Source organism: Prunus persica, chromosome G3 (genome assembly GCF_000346465.2).
Source record: "Prunus persica cultivar Lovell chromosome G3, Prunus_persica_NCBIv2, whole genome shotgun sequence".
Classification (NCBI taxonomy): domain Eukaryota; kingdom Viridiplantae; phylum Streptophyta; class Magnoliopsida; order Rosales; family Rosaceae; genus Prunus; species Prunus persica.
The window spans coordinates 26020596-26034258 of record NC_034011.1 but is presented as its reverse complement, the minus strand read 5'-3'; the positions used below and the strand labels follow the sequence as shown (position 1 = coordinate 26034258).

At 37.1% G+C, this 13663-nt stretch overlaps 1 protein-coding gene across 1 annotated transcript; it reads right to left on the bottom strand.

Moving 5' to 3' along the window:
- LOC18784241 lies at positions 2398 to 7301 on the bottom strand. Its single transcript, XM_020559173.1, has 11 exons — positions 6353 to 7301; positions 6076 to 6189; positions 5659 to 5759; positions 5440 to 5511; positions 5022 to 5103; positions 4796 to 4876; positions 4284 to 4322; positions 4013 to 4078; positions 3561 to 3710; positions 2842 to 2970; positions 2398 to 2740 (listed from the first exon to the last, which is right to left on the bottom strand). Exons 1-11 carry the CDS (start codon positions 6587 to 6589, stop codon positions 2708 to 2710), a joined length of 1104 nt encoding a protein of 367 aa, XP_020414762.1. The 5' UTR covers positions 6590 to 7301; the 3' UTR covers positions 2398 to 2707.

Sequence of the window (13663 nt, the reverse complement as noted above, 5' to 3'; positions counted from 1 at the left end):
GGATGTGCATGTCTTTTTTTTTTTTGTTTTTTAATCAATCGGATGAGCATGTCTACGTAGTTTTACTACTTGGACATATATAATACAAGCTATCACGGTAATAAATTAAAAGTTCATAAATACAAGGTTTTGCTCGTATTTTCCATGCATGTGTTATTTTAGTTTTATGATTATCACTAATGATATTTTAGTTTATGAATCGAAAATAAATTACAAATTACAACCTTAATTTCTTAATTGCTTAAATTTACACGTCATGTTATCTTTAAAAGTTGAAGGAATCAATCTACACATATACGAATATGATACTATCTCAAAGTGACACGGGCCCAAAAACAAAAAAAAACAAAAACAAAAAAAAAAACGAAAAGCCCAAATCTTATCTCTCTGTTTTTGTTTTGTTTCTCGCTTTTCCCCGGGAATATAGTAGTGATGGCTGGTCCTAATTTCGTCAGTTAAGTATGATTCAAGATTCAATAAAATATATATAATATTTTTAAAGTAATTATATATGTGAGGTTGTTGACTTCCAAATCCTAAACCCTGAATTAAGCCAGAAGACAAGATCTATTGAAATCTTGTCTATCGCTTTCAAAGAAGGGCAATCAAATTACCAGAAAAGTCTCCTTAAATTGTTATTTTATTTATTTGGAAAATCTCCTTTAGAAAAAGGAAAAGAGGTTATCAACGAGTTACGTGCCTTCCAGAACTCCGTGGAAAATTTATGCTGCGATTCTTCAAATTTTGTTGTGTCTTGGGTTATAATATTCTATACGTTCCATTTTTTTCAAAAACTTGTTTTATGTTTCTTTTTTCTTTTTTGCTGGATAAATAATTGGTTGGGTTTTCTTCAGAAGTTTTATCTCATACAAGTTAAAGTATAATATTCTTATTCAAAGCGTGTGGTATTTTCGTGGGCCTCTGACCTTTTAAGTATTGTGGGCTTACCCTTCGATTCCGTCTGTAGAATGAGATTAACAATACTAGACTAGTACACCTATATAGGCCCATAGTTGACAGTGTGCCGACCATTGCCACGTGTAAACATCTTAGGATCCAGTTCCACCGACCAAATGCTCTTTTACGGTTAAAATAAGAATATGTGCTACGTGGAACACCCATACAGCGCCGCGTGGGCAAGAAAAACCTTACGTTGTAACTACCTGTAATATGAAATTCTATAATACATCGGATAGGATAGGATAGGACCACATAGAATCTCCCATCTTTCACTCGCAAACAAATTCGTGACAAAGTGATTTTTTCACAACGGATCGACAGTCAAAAATCAACTTATAAATTCGTAAGAAACTAACGATTTTGTTCACAATAGTTCTTTATTCCTCCCAACAAGACCCAACCACCCTATAATTTAGAAGTTTCATTTACTTCTTTTGATGAACATGTAGTCTGACTTATGATGATGACAAAGTCAAAAAGGTATTTTCTGGTGCTGTGAGTCGGAAACGGGGGAGCAGTGCTATTGGGAGATGTAGTGCCACATGCCCATGCCTTGTTGCTGCTTTTTTGTGTGCCGGTGAGTGGAGGACATCTGCATGCATTTGCTAGCCCTTTCAAAAGCTAAAGTCCCGTTTACGTGTCTGGTTTTTGAAGCCTGATAGTATATATGAAATATGATGGATGGGTTATCAGATAATTGGACACCGACAACTCAACAAATTCATCTTCTTCTGAGTCAAAGTCGATGAAATGAAACCATTAATAATTGTATTGGTTTTCATTGATGGTTTCGGTTGGCAAACAAGGACAATTGACATGCACCCAAGGGCCAACAGACCCAATCCAAATATCCATTACAGTCATTATTCTTTGAGGTAGAATGAATACTTTTTCACTCAACCAATGACCGGCAATACGCGTTCAGCATGGACCCACCATATAAACCGTGAAAAAAAGAATTTGAGGCTACCCATACCCCAAACTTTTCTCTTTATTATACAAAGCCCAAATCTTTTCTACTTTTCCTTTTTGTTTGTTTGGTTTGAGGCGAGTTGGTTAGAATAATATAATGTGTCTATTCATTTGCACAAAAGTTCGAATCTTCCTCAAAGTATACTAAATTAATTTAAATAAAATATCACTTGTATAAAATAAAATAAAATATTAGTTATAGTGCCTCTATTGTATTGGCAAAATTAGAAATCACAGATTTAAGGCCCAAGGGTCAAGGTGCAAGTTGTCAACTGGCCCAGTTTGTCCATCTTTCGGCAACATGATGTAACATGCAGCTCCCCAGGAGATAAAGAATTTAAATACCCAAATCCTATAAGGAGCGGGAGAAAGACTTCCATGAAACGGGAATAACATTATTTTGCCATCATGGCCAATAACTCTATGACACGCATAATAACACTTCCTCATGACAAAGCATTATTGACGAAGAATAGCAAAACAATGTTATTCTCGTTGCAACTAAGTTTTTCTCGTATAGCGGAGGAGACATAGAAAGCAATAGTTACATTTTTATTCTATGTAATTCTTTTTTCCTTTTTTGTTTTGTTCTAAAAAGAATACATACCACAGTACAACACCTTGTCCCTCTCCTTCCCCACCATCCCCTCCCCAACAAAATTTACATAACCTCCTTTTTCTTTTATTCCGCTGATTGCAAATCGAATTACTATTTTCTAATATGTATCAAGACTAGCCAGATTAGCTGAGAACAAACTTTACCAGAGTTAAGACTTTAATCCTTGCTCCGTTTGAGTTCCAGTGCAGTCTGTCAAATAGAAAAACATGCATAACCATGTGTTACTAAATATGAGTATAGGCAAAATCCTGAACATAGTGCTGATCTACATATTGAATTCTGAAACGTACCGTGTTAAGAAGCCTGAGAGCAGCAGGCCGGGTAAATTTTCGTGCAAAAAGAAAGCATTTGGATGGTTTGCCCTTGGTACTACACCATTCTCTCCGGTATTCAGTCTCATAGTAGACATTATCTATCTCCTGAAAAAAAATATATAAAAAATTATCGAAATTGTTTTCATGCTTTTCTAGCTTCAACAGGGACATTGCTACATTAATTGAATCTGATAACCTGTGTAACTTAACTTTCCAAATCAGTCTCCAAAGCTATTATTAAAATTCAAATAACAGTCCAGAAAAATTTATACGGATATCAAAGATGTACATTTAAACCATTGCATGGGCGGGTTTAATGGGTTTGATGCTAAAAGCTATTATTAAATTCAAATAACAGTCCAGAAAAATCTCTACAAATATTAAACATGTACATTTAAACCATTGTATGGGTTTAATGGGTTTGATGCTTGTATAAGAAAGAAAACATTTGGATTCCATTAGTCTCATATCAGTGAATCCTCAGGTTGAAACATATTAGAATGATAGAAGTGAAATAGTCTAATTTCATAAAACATCAAGAGAACTTTGTTGGACAACCATGTCGTTTCCATCATTTTGAGTCTTGCCTATATTTTGGGGGCATTAGGAATGAGATCCATCAATGTATAGTTGATCCAACCTTTACTATATGATTTCTAATAGACAGCTTGCTGCCACATCAAATATATGCATACCTTTATAGATTTAATAAGCATAGGAGTAGCATCTGAATATTTGTAAGTCACAGGGTGCCATCCACGGCGTTCACGGTCTTTAGAGGATGATAAATCCCATGACGAGTGTGTCAGTGATCTACGCGTGATTTCTCCTTCAAGGCCTTCTTGCTGAAATTTAAAATACAGGTTTCTTAGAGAGCTAAACTATTATGGCGATGTAAAAGCTTCCGCTGCTGTTTTAGCTTTCCAAAAGAAAAAGGGAGGGGGAGGAGGAAAAAAAAATTCTGAATGGATTCCCACATAAATTTATTCAATTGAAGCCTCAATCTGCCTAATGCCTATGAATACCTTCTTCCTTATTGACCAAAATTGTTCAGGTATAAATTAACGAATCATAATTCTTCTAATAAAGAAACAAATCCAGGTTTCTGTCCAAATGATTGCAATGGTTAGAAATGAATTTATCTTACAGCCAGTAATGTCTGAACATAATGCTCGTCTGGTATACAATTGTGCTCCTTGGATGTATCAGCAGGCTGCAATCAGAATAGAAAATCAAACTTCACCTCTTGAAAACTGTGTCAGCAAATTTACATCAGAGCCCTCAAATGAATAAGAAATAGGACAGGAAAATGGATTTAATATTTCAAAAGATTGTTAGTATTGGTGATAGACTGCTTTGATTGGAAAGCCGATGTGGTAGTTGAAGTAAAGGTTTAAAAGATGAATAAGAGTACTTACAATGGGACGATCCCGCCAAAACTCAGGTAGCGACTTCGTCTGCATCATTGCCACACATAGAACATGTAAAATATGAGAGAGAAAAAACCAAAACTAACCAAAAAATTTATATTAAAAAAGAACTTCACAAGATAACAAAGAAAAACAAATAGAGTGCTGTGTCAACTGGTAAAAAACAAAAAGGGTACTTAACAACTATTAAGAATCCTGTGCAAAATAAGGAACTAATATGCCAGCTACTCATTGCAAGGAGTAAAGCTTTCCTCTCCAGTTTTAGGTACAACAGTATATGTGAATTTAGTTGAAGTGTTTTAGTAAATAAAATTTAACCATTACAATATGCCAATTTTTTCTAGTTGATAAAAGCAGCCATCCTTCTGCAATATCTGTATTCCTTATATGCAATATATGGATTCTCTCACAAAGATACTATGTTACAGGAATAACCAAAAAGGCTGTAACTGCAACATTTATCCATGCAATGGTCAGATAACAATGTAATGAAAAATTACCTTGCAATGCTGTTGAAACATAGGAAAGACTGTATTGTCTTTCACTACAACCTCAGCATGCTTCCTGGTCAAAACAACCCACTGCAATGAGAAAAAGCAAAAGAAAAGAATAAGATGATCGGCACAAAAGTCACACAGCAGAAAATAAAAGGCATATTATTAGGTTTCCTTTTCAGTGTTGCACTGAAACTCAAGAGGCAATTAATCCATCATACTGAACCTGTACCTGAGATCCTTTTCTCCAGTTATGAACAGGAATAACAGGATTCATTTTGGGATTATAGCGGCCCTCTTTCGTATCGGCAAAGCTGCTCCAAAAGTTAATAGTTAAATATACTTTTAAATTGACCATCATAAGAAAGACACATATATATAACATTGTAGAACATAGTTCACAAAACATTTAGTGATAACATAAAATGATCCATGCTTGAAATATTGTCGCATTGTGATCCATATTAATAATAATATGTATGAACTCTGAAGATGAACCCAAGAGGCCTCGATTGATGAAAGTCATGATGATGGGAAACAAATTAGTCTGTAATGATATAGAATGCAGATACCGACTAATGACTGCAGACCACAGACAACTGATTCCTTCAAATATACATAATAACACATATTTGAGTTGTTCTATTCACCTGTCTACAAAGCTGGTTCTTGTTGACATAATGTAGTCATATATATAGCTGAAACTGTAAAGAGGAATGCAGCTGAAAAGAGATTAAGTAACTGAAATATTGTTAGATGACACAAAAAACAGAAGTTCTATTGATTGCCGAAAAAGAAACTATCAGAAGTTCAGAACTCAATTTATGTCACTGAAATCTAAGGGGGGAAACGATCAAGCTAATCTTCACCTATCAGAAAGAAAGGCAAAGCGTTGATTAAGAGGATCCTCAAGTGCATGCTTCAGTAATATACGCTCAGCCTCAATCATGCTTGCTTCTCCCCAATCTACCTGGTATAGAACACATGAAATAAATATAATAATCCGGATAAAGATACGAAAAGAAATCATCTTCATGCACAGAGTTCAACTCAATCCTTAAATATACATAAAATAAAAGTAAAATTCACTCAATTAGCATGTACATTAACTCTCTCACTTGACCATTTGAAGTTTTCAATAAGAATTTTCATCTTCCAGATACTTATAAGTCATACCTATCAGTACAAAATCAAACCTTTCCAGCATACTATCATGAGCACACAAACACAGATGACATATTGTATTTTCAAATTGAGAATTCATGTAAGGAAATAGGAAGTCCCACCTGTATACTATCATTGACTTGACGATTCAAGAAAAAAACCGATCTGGTGGTGGCCTTGTTGAACAGAAACCCAGGCCTAGAGTGAACATAAATTGAAAACCTACTCTCCCCTCCCTGCAAACAAAAACATAAACAAAAATGCATCTTTCACATAAATTTCCAACAAGCGATTTTCTATATGATTAACTACAACTCTTCCTATATAAAAAATAAAAAAACAAAAAAAAAACTACAACTCTTAATCACGAAATTAGATAAAAACAAAAGTAGCAATTACCTGAAAGAAAACATCCCAAAGCAGGTCCAAGGGAAGGCGATTGCGAGCGATGAACAAGAAGGCGACCTTGGGGGGTTGAGTGAGCTGAGTATGCAACGAAGCGAGTGTCATAATCCGACTGTACTGAGTGTGCATCAGCAACACCAACGTCCCGAAGCAAAAGCCCATCAAAAGCGCAACGAACAGCTTCCTCTTCCATTTGTGCTGTGCTTTCTGCGGACCTGCCTTCCGCTTCATGAATTAATCAATCAATTAGCTGCTCTTGCATTAACAACTTTCAGCTCCCAAAGGCAAAATGTTGGGTGTTTAGGGCTCAAGCAAAGCTTAAGTAGCTAGAGAGAGAGAGAAAGAAGGAGAGAGCTCAAGCTCTCTCTCATCATTTCTGTCACGTGAAAATCAGAACCAGATCCACTTGAACCTCTGCACTTTGGAGTGGCACGAGACTGGTAAGTTGTATGCAATTGCAAGCTAAAGGCAAAATTAAGCTGCTTGCTTAAAGCTCAAAGCTAAAAGCTCAAAGCTCAAAGCTAAAAGCTTAAAGCTTTGCAAATTTAGACAGAGACCAGAAGAAGAAGAGACATAATAGTTGAATTTGCACTGACTGGGCTTTTGCAAGTGGGAGGTCGGATTTTCCTTCTCTTTTTTAAAGTTCGTTGTCGTAAAGTTGGGAAGTGTTTTTCCTAGTTGCGTTGCGTGTGATGTTGGGATAGAATTTTTATTTTTTTTTGGTTACTGGGATAGAATATTTTCGCCACAAACAAATCCCTTTTTATTTTCTTCTTTTTCATAATAATTTTTGGATACAAAATGCTGAATATATATATTTTGTTATATTGGGAGGAAAGAAAATTGGTGTTTCGATTCTGGGTGGAGAAGACGAGGGACACAATCACCGTGGTAATCCCGCATCGGCCAAAATGCTGAATTTGTGGCCAAATATTATGTAATAAAAGCAATTCCCAAATTAATTGAACCAAAATAATAATACTAAAAATAGGCTGCAAAAGAAGTCAAAAAAGGAGGATGCTGCAAGCAATAGCAAGGTAACGATTGCGATAATGATTTTAAAGCCAACATTTGTTCTGTTTTATTTATTCAAAAGAAGTAACACTTTCTTTCTCAAGAAAAGAAAACAGAAGAAGAAAGAGAAGTGACACTTTCTATTTCTGATACCGACATGAAATTTGGATTTCCTCTAAATCATTTTGTTAAGACTGAGTTTGAAGATTCCTCTTGTGTGTGTGTTTTTCTTTTTCTTAATAAATTATTTTGGTGGTAAAACAATGACAAGAGATGATATAAATTAGGCGTCGTTTTCTATTAAGGAATCATATTAGTTATGTTTTACATGATCCATGAAATACACATAAAAATAAGTTGAGATAAGGAAAATAGGAAATATAATAACATTAAGGATATGTATGTGCTAAACTGCTAGCTAGGCAATATTATAAGGGTCAAATGCGTAAATGAACATTGGCTGGTGACAGTGAAAGAAACATAACAACTACCAAGCAAAAGTTGTTAGAATCCATCAATAATGAGTTATTTGGTGAGACTTCATCATATTCAAATACTAATATCAGCCAGCAACTAACCAACTAAATAAGATTACAGCAACAAAAAAAATAACTCAATATATCAGAGATATGCATTTATTTTTTTTCTTTTTTTGAGAAAACGTTCTCTCTCTTAATATATATTTTTTCTAATTAAAGAAAACGTGTTTTTTTTATGTGCACCTATTATTTCTACGAGCCCAATAATAATCGGGCTGGACTCTGTGGGCTAAGCGGATCTCCAGGTCCAGGAAATCCGCTCTCAATTCCGGGGTGAAACGACACCGTAGCTACCATTAACAAATAGTAGCGCCGCGCGGCTATACTTTAATTTAAAAAAATTGTATAGCCGCACGGCTATACCTTTAAAAAACGTTGTTTTTGATAGTTACCAATGATCGCCTCCAACTGGACCGTTGAATTTCGATTTTTGATAACTGGAAGACATTGGAACCAGGTAGCTCAACATAATATATTATTAACTAAATGAATATAGGTTGAATTTCGATTTTTGATAACTCTGTATGGATGGATGATCGAGACAAACATGGTGAAATGGATTAGGCTGTGTGTTATTTTCAGGATATTCCATCCCTGACAGCTGAAGCTGCAAAGGAGCATCCTGGTGTCTCATCTATAGTAACGGCACCTCTTGGCCTCCATCAACTACTCGTGGTATGACAATGGAATTTCCTTAATTTGATTCTTTGCCTATGCATCAAACGGTGTCGTAACAAAATTCCCCGAAGCTTTGGCTAAAGTTATGTTGATGGTTGAATGTATTTATCCTGGTTTTAGAAACATGTCCAGTAAATTAAGGGAGATTATGCTTGTTATATTTCTCTTTGCTTGCTCAACTTTGTTTGCTGTATATGCGATATGCATTTCAACCATATTCCACTGTGCTTTTGTTCTGATATAAGGGCTCTGGTTGCAGGATGTTTTGAATGATAGGATTAATCACGGCTTTAGCCATATTGCTGGAGATGCAGAGGAGTGCTCTGTTTGTGTTGGAACAAACAAATGCCAGCTCCATTGATTCATGAAAGTGCACAGCAAACAGTACGGCGGAATTAAGGGTGCATGTCAGCTTGAAAATCAGGAAATTCTGTAACTTGGTTAAACCATATAGAGCTTCGAAGCAAGCAATTGTTGTGGTTGAAATTTTGAGGGCAAGGTATTTGCTTCGGAGGACAAGGGTTCATTCATGTAACCGACCTGTATTATAGCCGTCCGCCCATACTCTATCTATTATGTAAAAAATGCGAGTATAGCCGCGCGGCTATACGATTTTTTATAAAAATCCGAGCATAGCCTGCGCCTATTTCGCCACGTGTCAAACTCGTATAGCCGCGCGGCTATACTATTTGTTTAGAATAAAAACCGTAGTATAGCCGCGCGGCTATACTATCTACAAATAAAAAAGGCCACCCGCCTGACCCCTGCGGCCGCTTCGCCACGTGTCAAAAATAGTATAGCCGGGCGGCTTTACCATTTTATAAAAAAAAAATTCCCGAGTAGAGCCGCGCGGCTATACTATTTATTAAATATATATATTCCAACAAAAGACCCCAGTAAAGCCGCCCGGCGATACCATTTGCATTAAAAAAAACACCGAGTATAGCCGATCGGCTATACTAATTATTTATTTTTTTAAAAAAAGAGGACCCATCTAGCCTAGCTCCCGCTTCGCCATGTGTGAAAAACAGTATAGCCGCGCATTAGGGATATGGTATGGAGATGCTGATTCAAGGGAGGTCTTTGTAGAGAAGAGTTAAGGACGGACGAGGCAGAGGATCGCCTCCATCGTTAGCTGAAGCCGCGATACTCTCGTCTTGTATAATTTTATGCTGCTCTCCCCAAGTCTTGCTTTTTGATTCTTGTTTAAGGTTCTATGACATATGTCCTAAATTTTCCTCCATCTGTGGAGAAAGTTGGCTGTTTAAGAGATCAATGGATTTCCAGTTTTGTAATGTAAGTCATGATGGATACAAGTTTTGTTGATCCATTTGATCAGATGTAGACAACTAAGACAAGTTTTGTTTACGTAAATACAAATACGACTGTTTTACATAAACAACATTGGATGTGAGTTAAGAACTTAGTTGAGCTTGGGTCTGAAACTCTGTTTAAAAGTTATACCAAAATGAAAAGCAGTAGAAGGGGCCTCAGTAGTACTGATCCTCTTCTTCTGGAAAAAACAAGCATGATTTTATATGTGGTTTGAAGTTAGCCCAAAATTGACATGTTTGATGCTAATAAACTATAAAGAAAAAGGAAGATTTGAGTGCTGCAAAAGAACAACAATTTCAAACTTTAGTTGTTGAATACTTATAGAGTTGCATGTCTTTTAAACTTTAGTTGAGTAATTGTAGGAGTCTAGTTAGTCACTCTCATAGTGGAGAGATGTCGTGAGAAAGTGATATCCTATTTTTATACTTTCAGTTAGAATCTAAAGTCTATATATAAAATTCCAATGGCTTTTCATTAATGGGATAGCAAATAATATTCCTACTGTTAGCTTATCTAACTTGGAGGTTTTGGGTTCCCTCGAAGCAACCCTTTTCATTTAATTCTAATCCCAACTGAGCTTTCTAGTTATTGCTCCAACCATAGGACGCCATAAGAAGAAAACTACGTACCTAATCGCCCAATCACACGAGCCATATCCCAAGCACATAACATACTTCCACTGCTCTCAGGCCTAACAAATTCATTGGCATTGCCCTGATACAATGGTCTCTCATAAATCCCTTTGGTATAACCAAACTGACTGTGGGCCATGTTATCTCTTGCAGTAAGCAGAGATGGCGGAAGGGTCCTCTGAGATTGTTTCACATTTTCAAAATGTGCTGGAGCAGCCTGTCGACTTGAGGTTCTTATGTCATCGCTTGATCTGGGATGAAATTTCTGTTTCACCTGTGTATGGTTATTAACATTAGGAGAGCTTCCATTAGGAGCATGTGCTCTTCTAGGAGAATGCACCTTTCTAAGACTGCCCGGCATAATCTGAAAATTTCATTCATTCTTATGTAATTAATAACAGATAAAACTTAAATTTAAACATGGGTAAGCTTTATAAAACCCAGTCTAACCTTTACTCCTTGGATTTGAACCAACGTGGTTTAAAGTATAGCCGCGCGGCTATACTTACAAATACATGATTTAAAGTATAGCCCCAAATAGTATCGCAGTGCGGCTATACTATTTTTAAATATAAAACTGTAGTATAGCCACGTGTTATAACAAAAAACCATGGTATAGCCGCCTGGCTATACTATTTATTAAAAAAAAAAAGAAGGACCACCGACTGGCGCCTGGCGCCCGTTTCGCCACGTGTAAAAATAGTATAGCGGCTCGGCGACACTAGTTTTATAAACAAATCCCCAGGTATAGCCGACCGGCTATACTATTTGTAAATAAAAAACACCAAAAAAAAAAAAGGGCCGTCTGGCGCTAGTGATATGGTATGGAGATGCTGATTTGACTGATGATTCAAGGGAGGTCTTTGTAGAGAAGAGTTAAGGACGAACCATGCAGAGGATCGCTTCCATTGTTAGCTGAAGCCGCGATACTCTCGCCGCAAATATGAAGGATATATGGATAAGGTATTTGTTGGCGTGACTTGTGGATATTGACTTACTTTCCTTACACACCAAGAATTCCTATTATAATTGTAATTGATTTACTTTAATTCCTGATTTCCTACTGCAAATAGATTTAGGAATTTATTATTTGCTTCCTATTCAGGTTTCGTTGTATTATAAATATGACCTCTTACAAGGAGAAGAATACACAGAAAATTCCCACAAACAAATATTCTCTCATAGTTTTCATATTTTAGCATGGTATCAGAGCCAGGTTCGATCTAGGGACCTGTGCTTGTGTTCTTCTTGAAATTTAAGTGCTCTTCTCCCCCCTTGAAAGGGGGGGGAGAGGAAGATTGAAGAGAAGTTGTGTCTGAGGGAATTAGCTAAAGTTTATATGGAAGAATTTATTGTTGCCACTGCCGTGCTCATGGGGTTTCGGTGTTCTGCCTTACCTATTGCCGTGCTCACAGGATTTCTGTGTTCTGCCTTATCAATTGCTGTGCTCACACGGTTTCTGTGTTCTGCCTTATCTACACCCGTACTCACAGGGTTTCTATGTTTTGCTATGTGCCCTATTTTTTAGGGTTTGCTCTTGTGTTTCCGTTGTGAACTTTGTTTTAGTTTGTCACTTGTTTCACTCTTGGTTGACTAAAAGATCTTCTCTACAATTGGTGTTTCTCAAGTATGGTGTCCTGTGACTCGCTTGTCAAGTTGGGCCTGCGAAATATCTTTGCCCAACTTGAGGGGGAGTGTTGGCGAGTCCTTATTTCATTAGAATTTTGGTTACTTACCAATTATATTTTGTCCTATTGTAATAGAGATTATTTTATTTAGTGTTATGGAGGTTGATGATTTTTTCAACCCTCATAGAGGTAGCACCACCGACTCATTCTCTCATTCTCCACCAACCATCGTTGAGTTGAGTGCCCAGATGGCTCCGCTCCTACAGATGCAGACTTTTACCCCGAACTTAATCCAGAATCAGGATCCTCTTTTGACGACCCCGACCCCGACTCCGAAGACGACCTCGATGCAGACTTTTACCCCGAACTTAATCCAGAATCAGGATCCTCTTTTGACGACCCCGACCCCGACTCCGAAGACGACCTCGACTCCGACCCCGACCCCAACTCCGAAGACGACCCTGACCCCCACTCCGATGATGACCCCAACCCCGAATTTGGCTCTGATTCAGACTCTGATCCCGATTTCAACTCTGACTCCGGCCTCGACTCAGGCTCATATTCCGATCCCAATTCCTACTCAACTGTATCCTATGCATCTTCCGCTGCACAGATTATGACTTCTCGACTAACGACCCCGACACATGGACCAGATTGCGCATTTTGTGAAATCCGAGGATCAATTGGCGGATATTTTGACAAATGCGATTTTCAGTAAAGCATTCCACAATTCACTAGATCAGTTGGGCATTGACGACATCTATGCACCAACGTGAGGGGGAGTGTTGGCGTGACTTGTGGATATTGACTTACTTTCCTTACACACCAAGAATTCCTATTATAATTGTAATTGATTTACTTTAATTCCTGATTTCCTACTGCAAATAGATTTAGGAATTTATTATTTGCTTCCTATTCAGGTTTCGTTGTATTATAAATATGACCTCTTACAAGGAGAAGAATACACAGAAAATTCCCACAAACAAATATTCTCTCATAGTTTTCATATTTTAGCAGTATTAAGGTATTAAGGATAGCATGTTTGAAATCATTCTGTGCGTTTGCTAGAACTTTATCCTGATCTCTAATGTAATGGAATCTACAGTATTGCATATATTCCTAATAAATGGTCCTAATGCCTCATCTAAAATCTTACCATACTACTTTTTAAAAGGCACTCATTGCTTTATTGCTCATGATTAACACATAGGCCCATTCATTGAGGAATGTGTGATGCACATGTATTGCAGCCATATATCCAAGAGCAGAGATCATTTAGTCACTTTTTGGCGGTTGAGTAGGAAGGATTTGAGAGAGAGGGGGGGGGGGGGGGGGGGGGGGGAAAAAAAAAAAAAAAATTTACTTTTGGAAACCCACGGGGAAAGGGGGGAAAAATTATTTTTAAAGGGGGGGGGGGATTGGCCCATTTTGTTTTTTTTCCCGGGGAAAGGGGCCCCTTTTCAACCCGGGGGTTGGTGC

What these genes read in the sequence shown, in the direction of transcription:
- LOC18784241 (XM_020559173.1), bottom strand. Translation starts at nt 6,589, where the DNA reads ATGAAGCGGAAGGCAGGTCCGCAGAAAGCACAGCACAAATGGAAGAGG. An exon ending in AGAACCAGCTTTGTAGACAG is followed by an intron (nt 5,104 to 5,439) that starts GTGAATAGAACA and finishes CTTTTGGAGCAG; the next exon opens with CTTTGCCGATACGAAAGAGG. An exon ending in CTCTCAGGCTTCTTAACACG is followed by an intron (nt 2,741 to 2,841) that starts GTACGTTTCAGA and finishes TCTATTTGACAG; the next exon opens with ACTGCACTGGAACTCAAACG.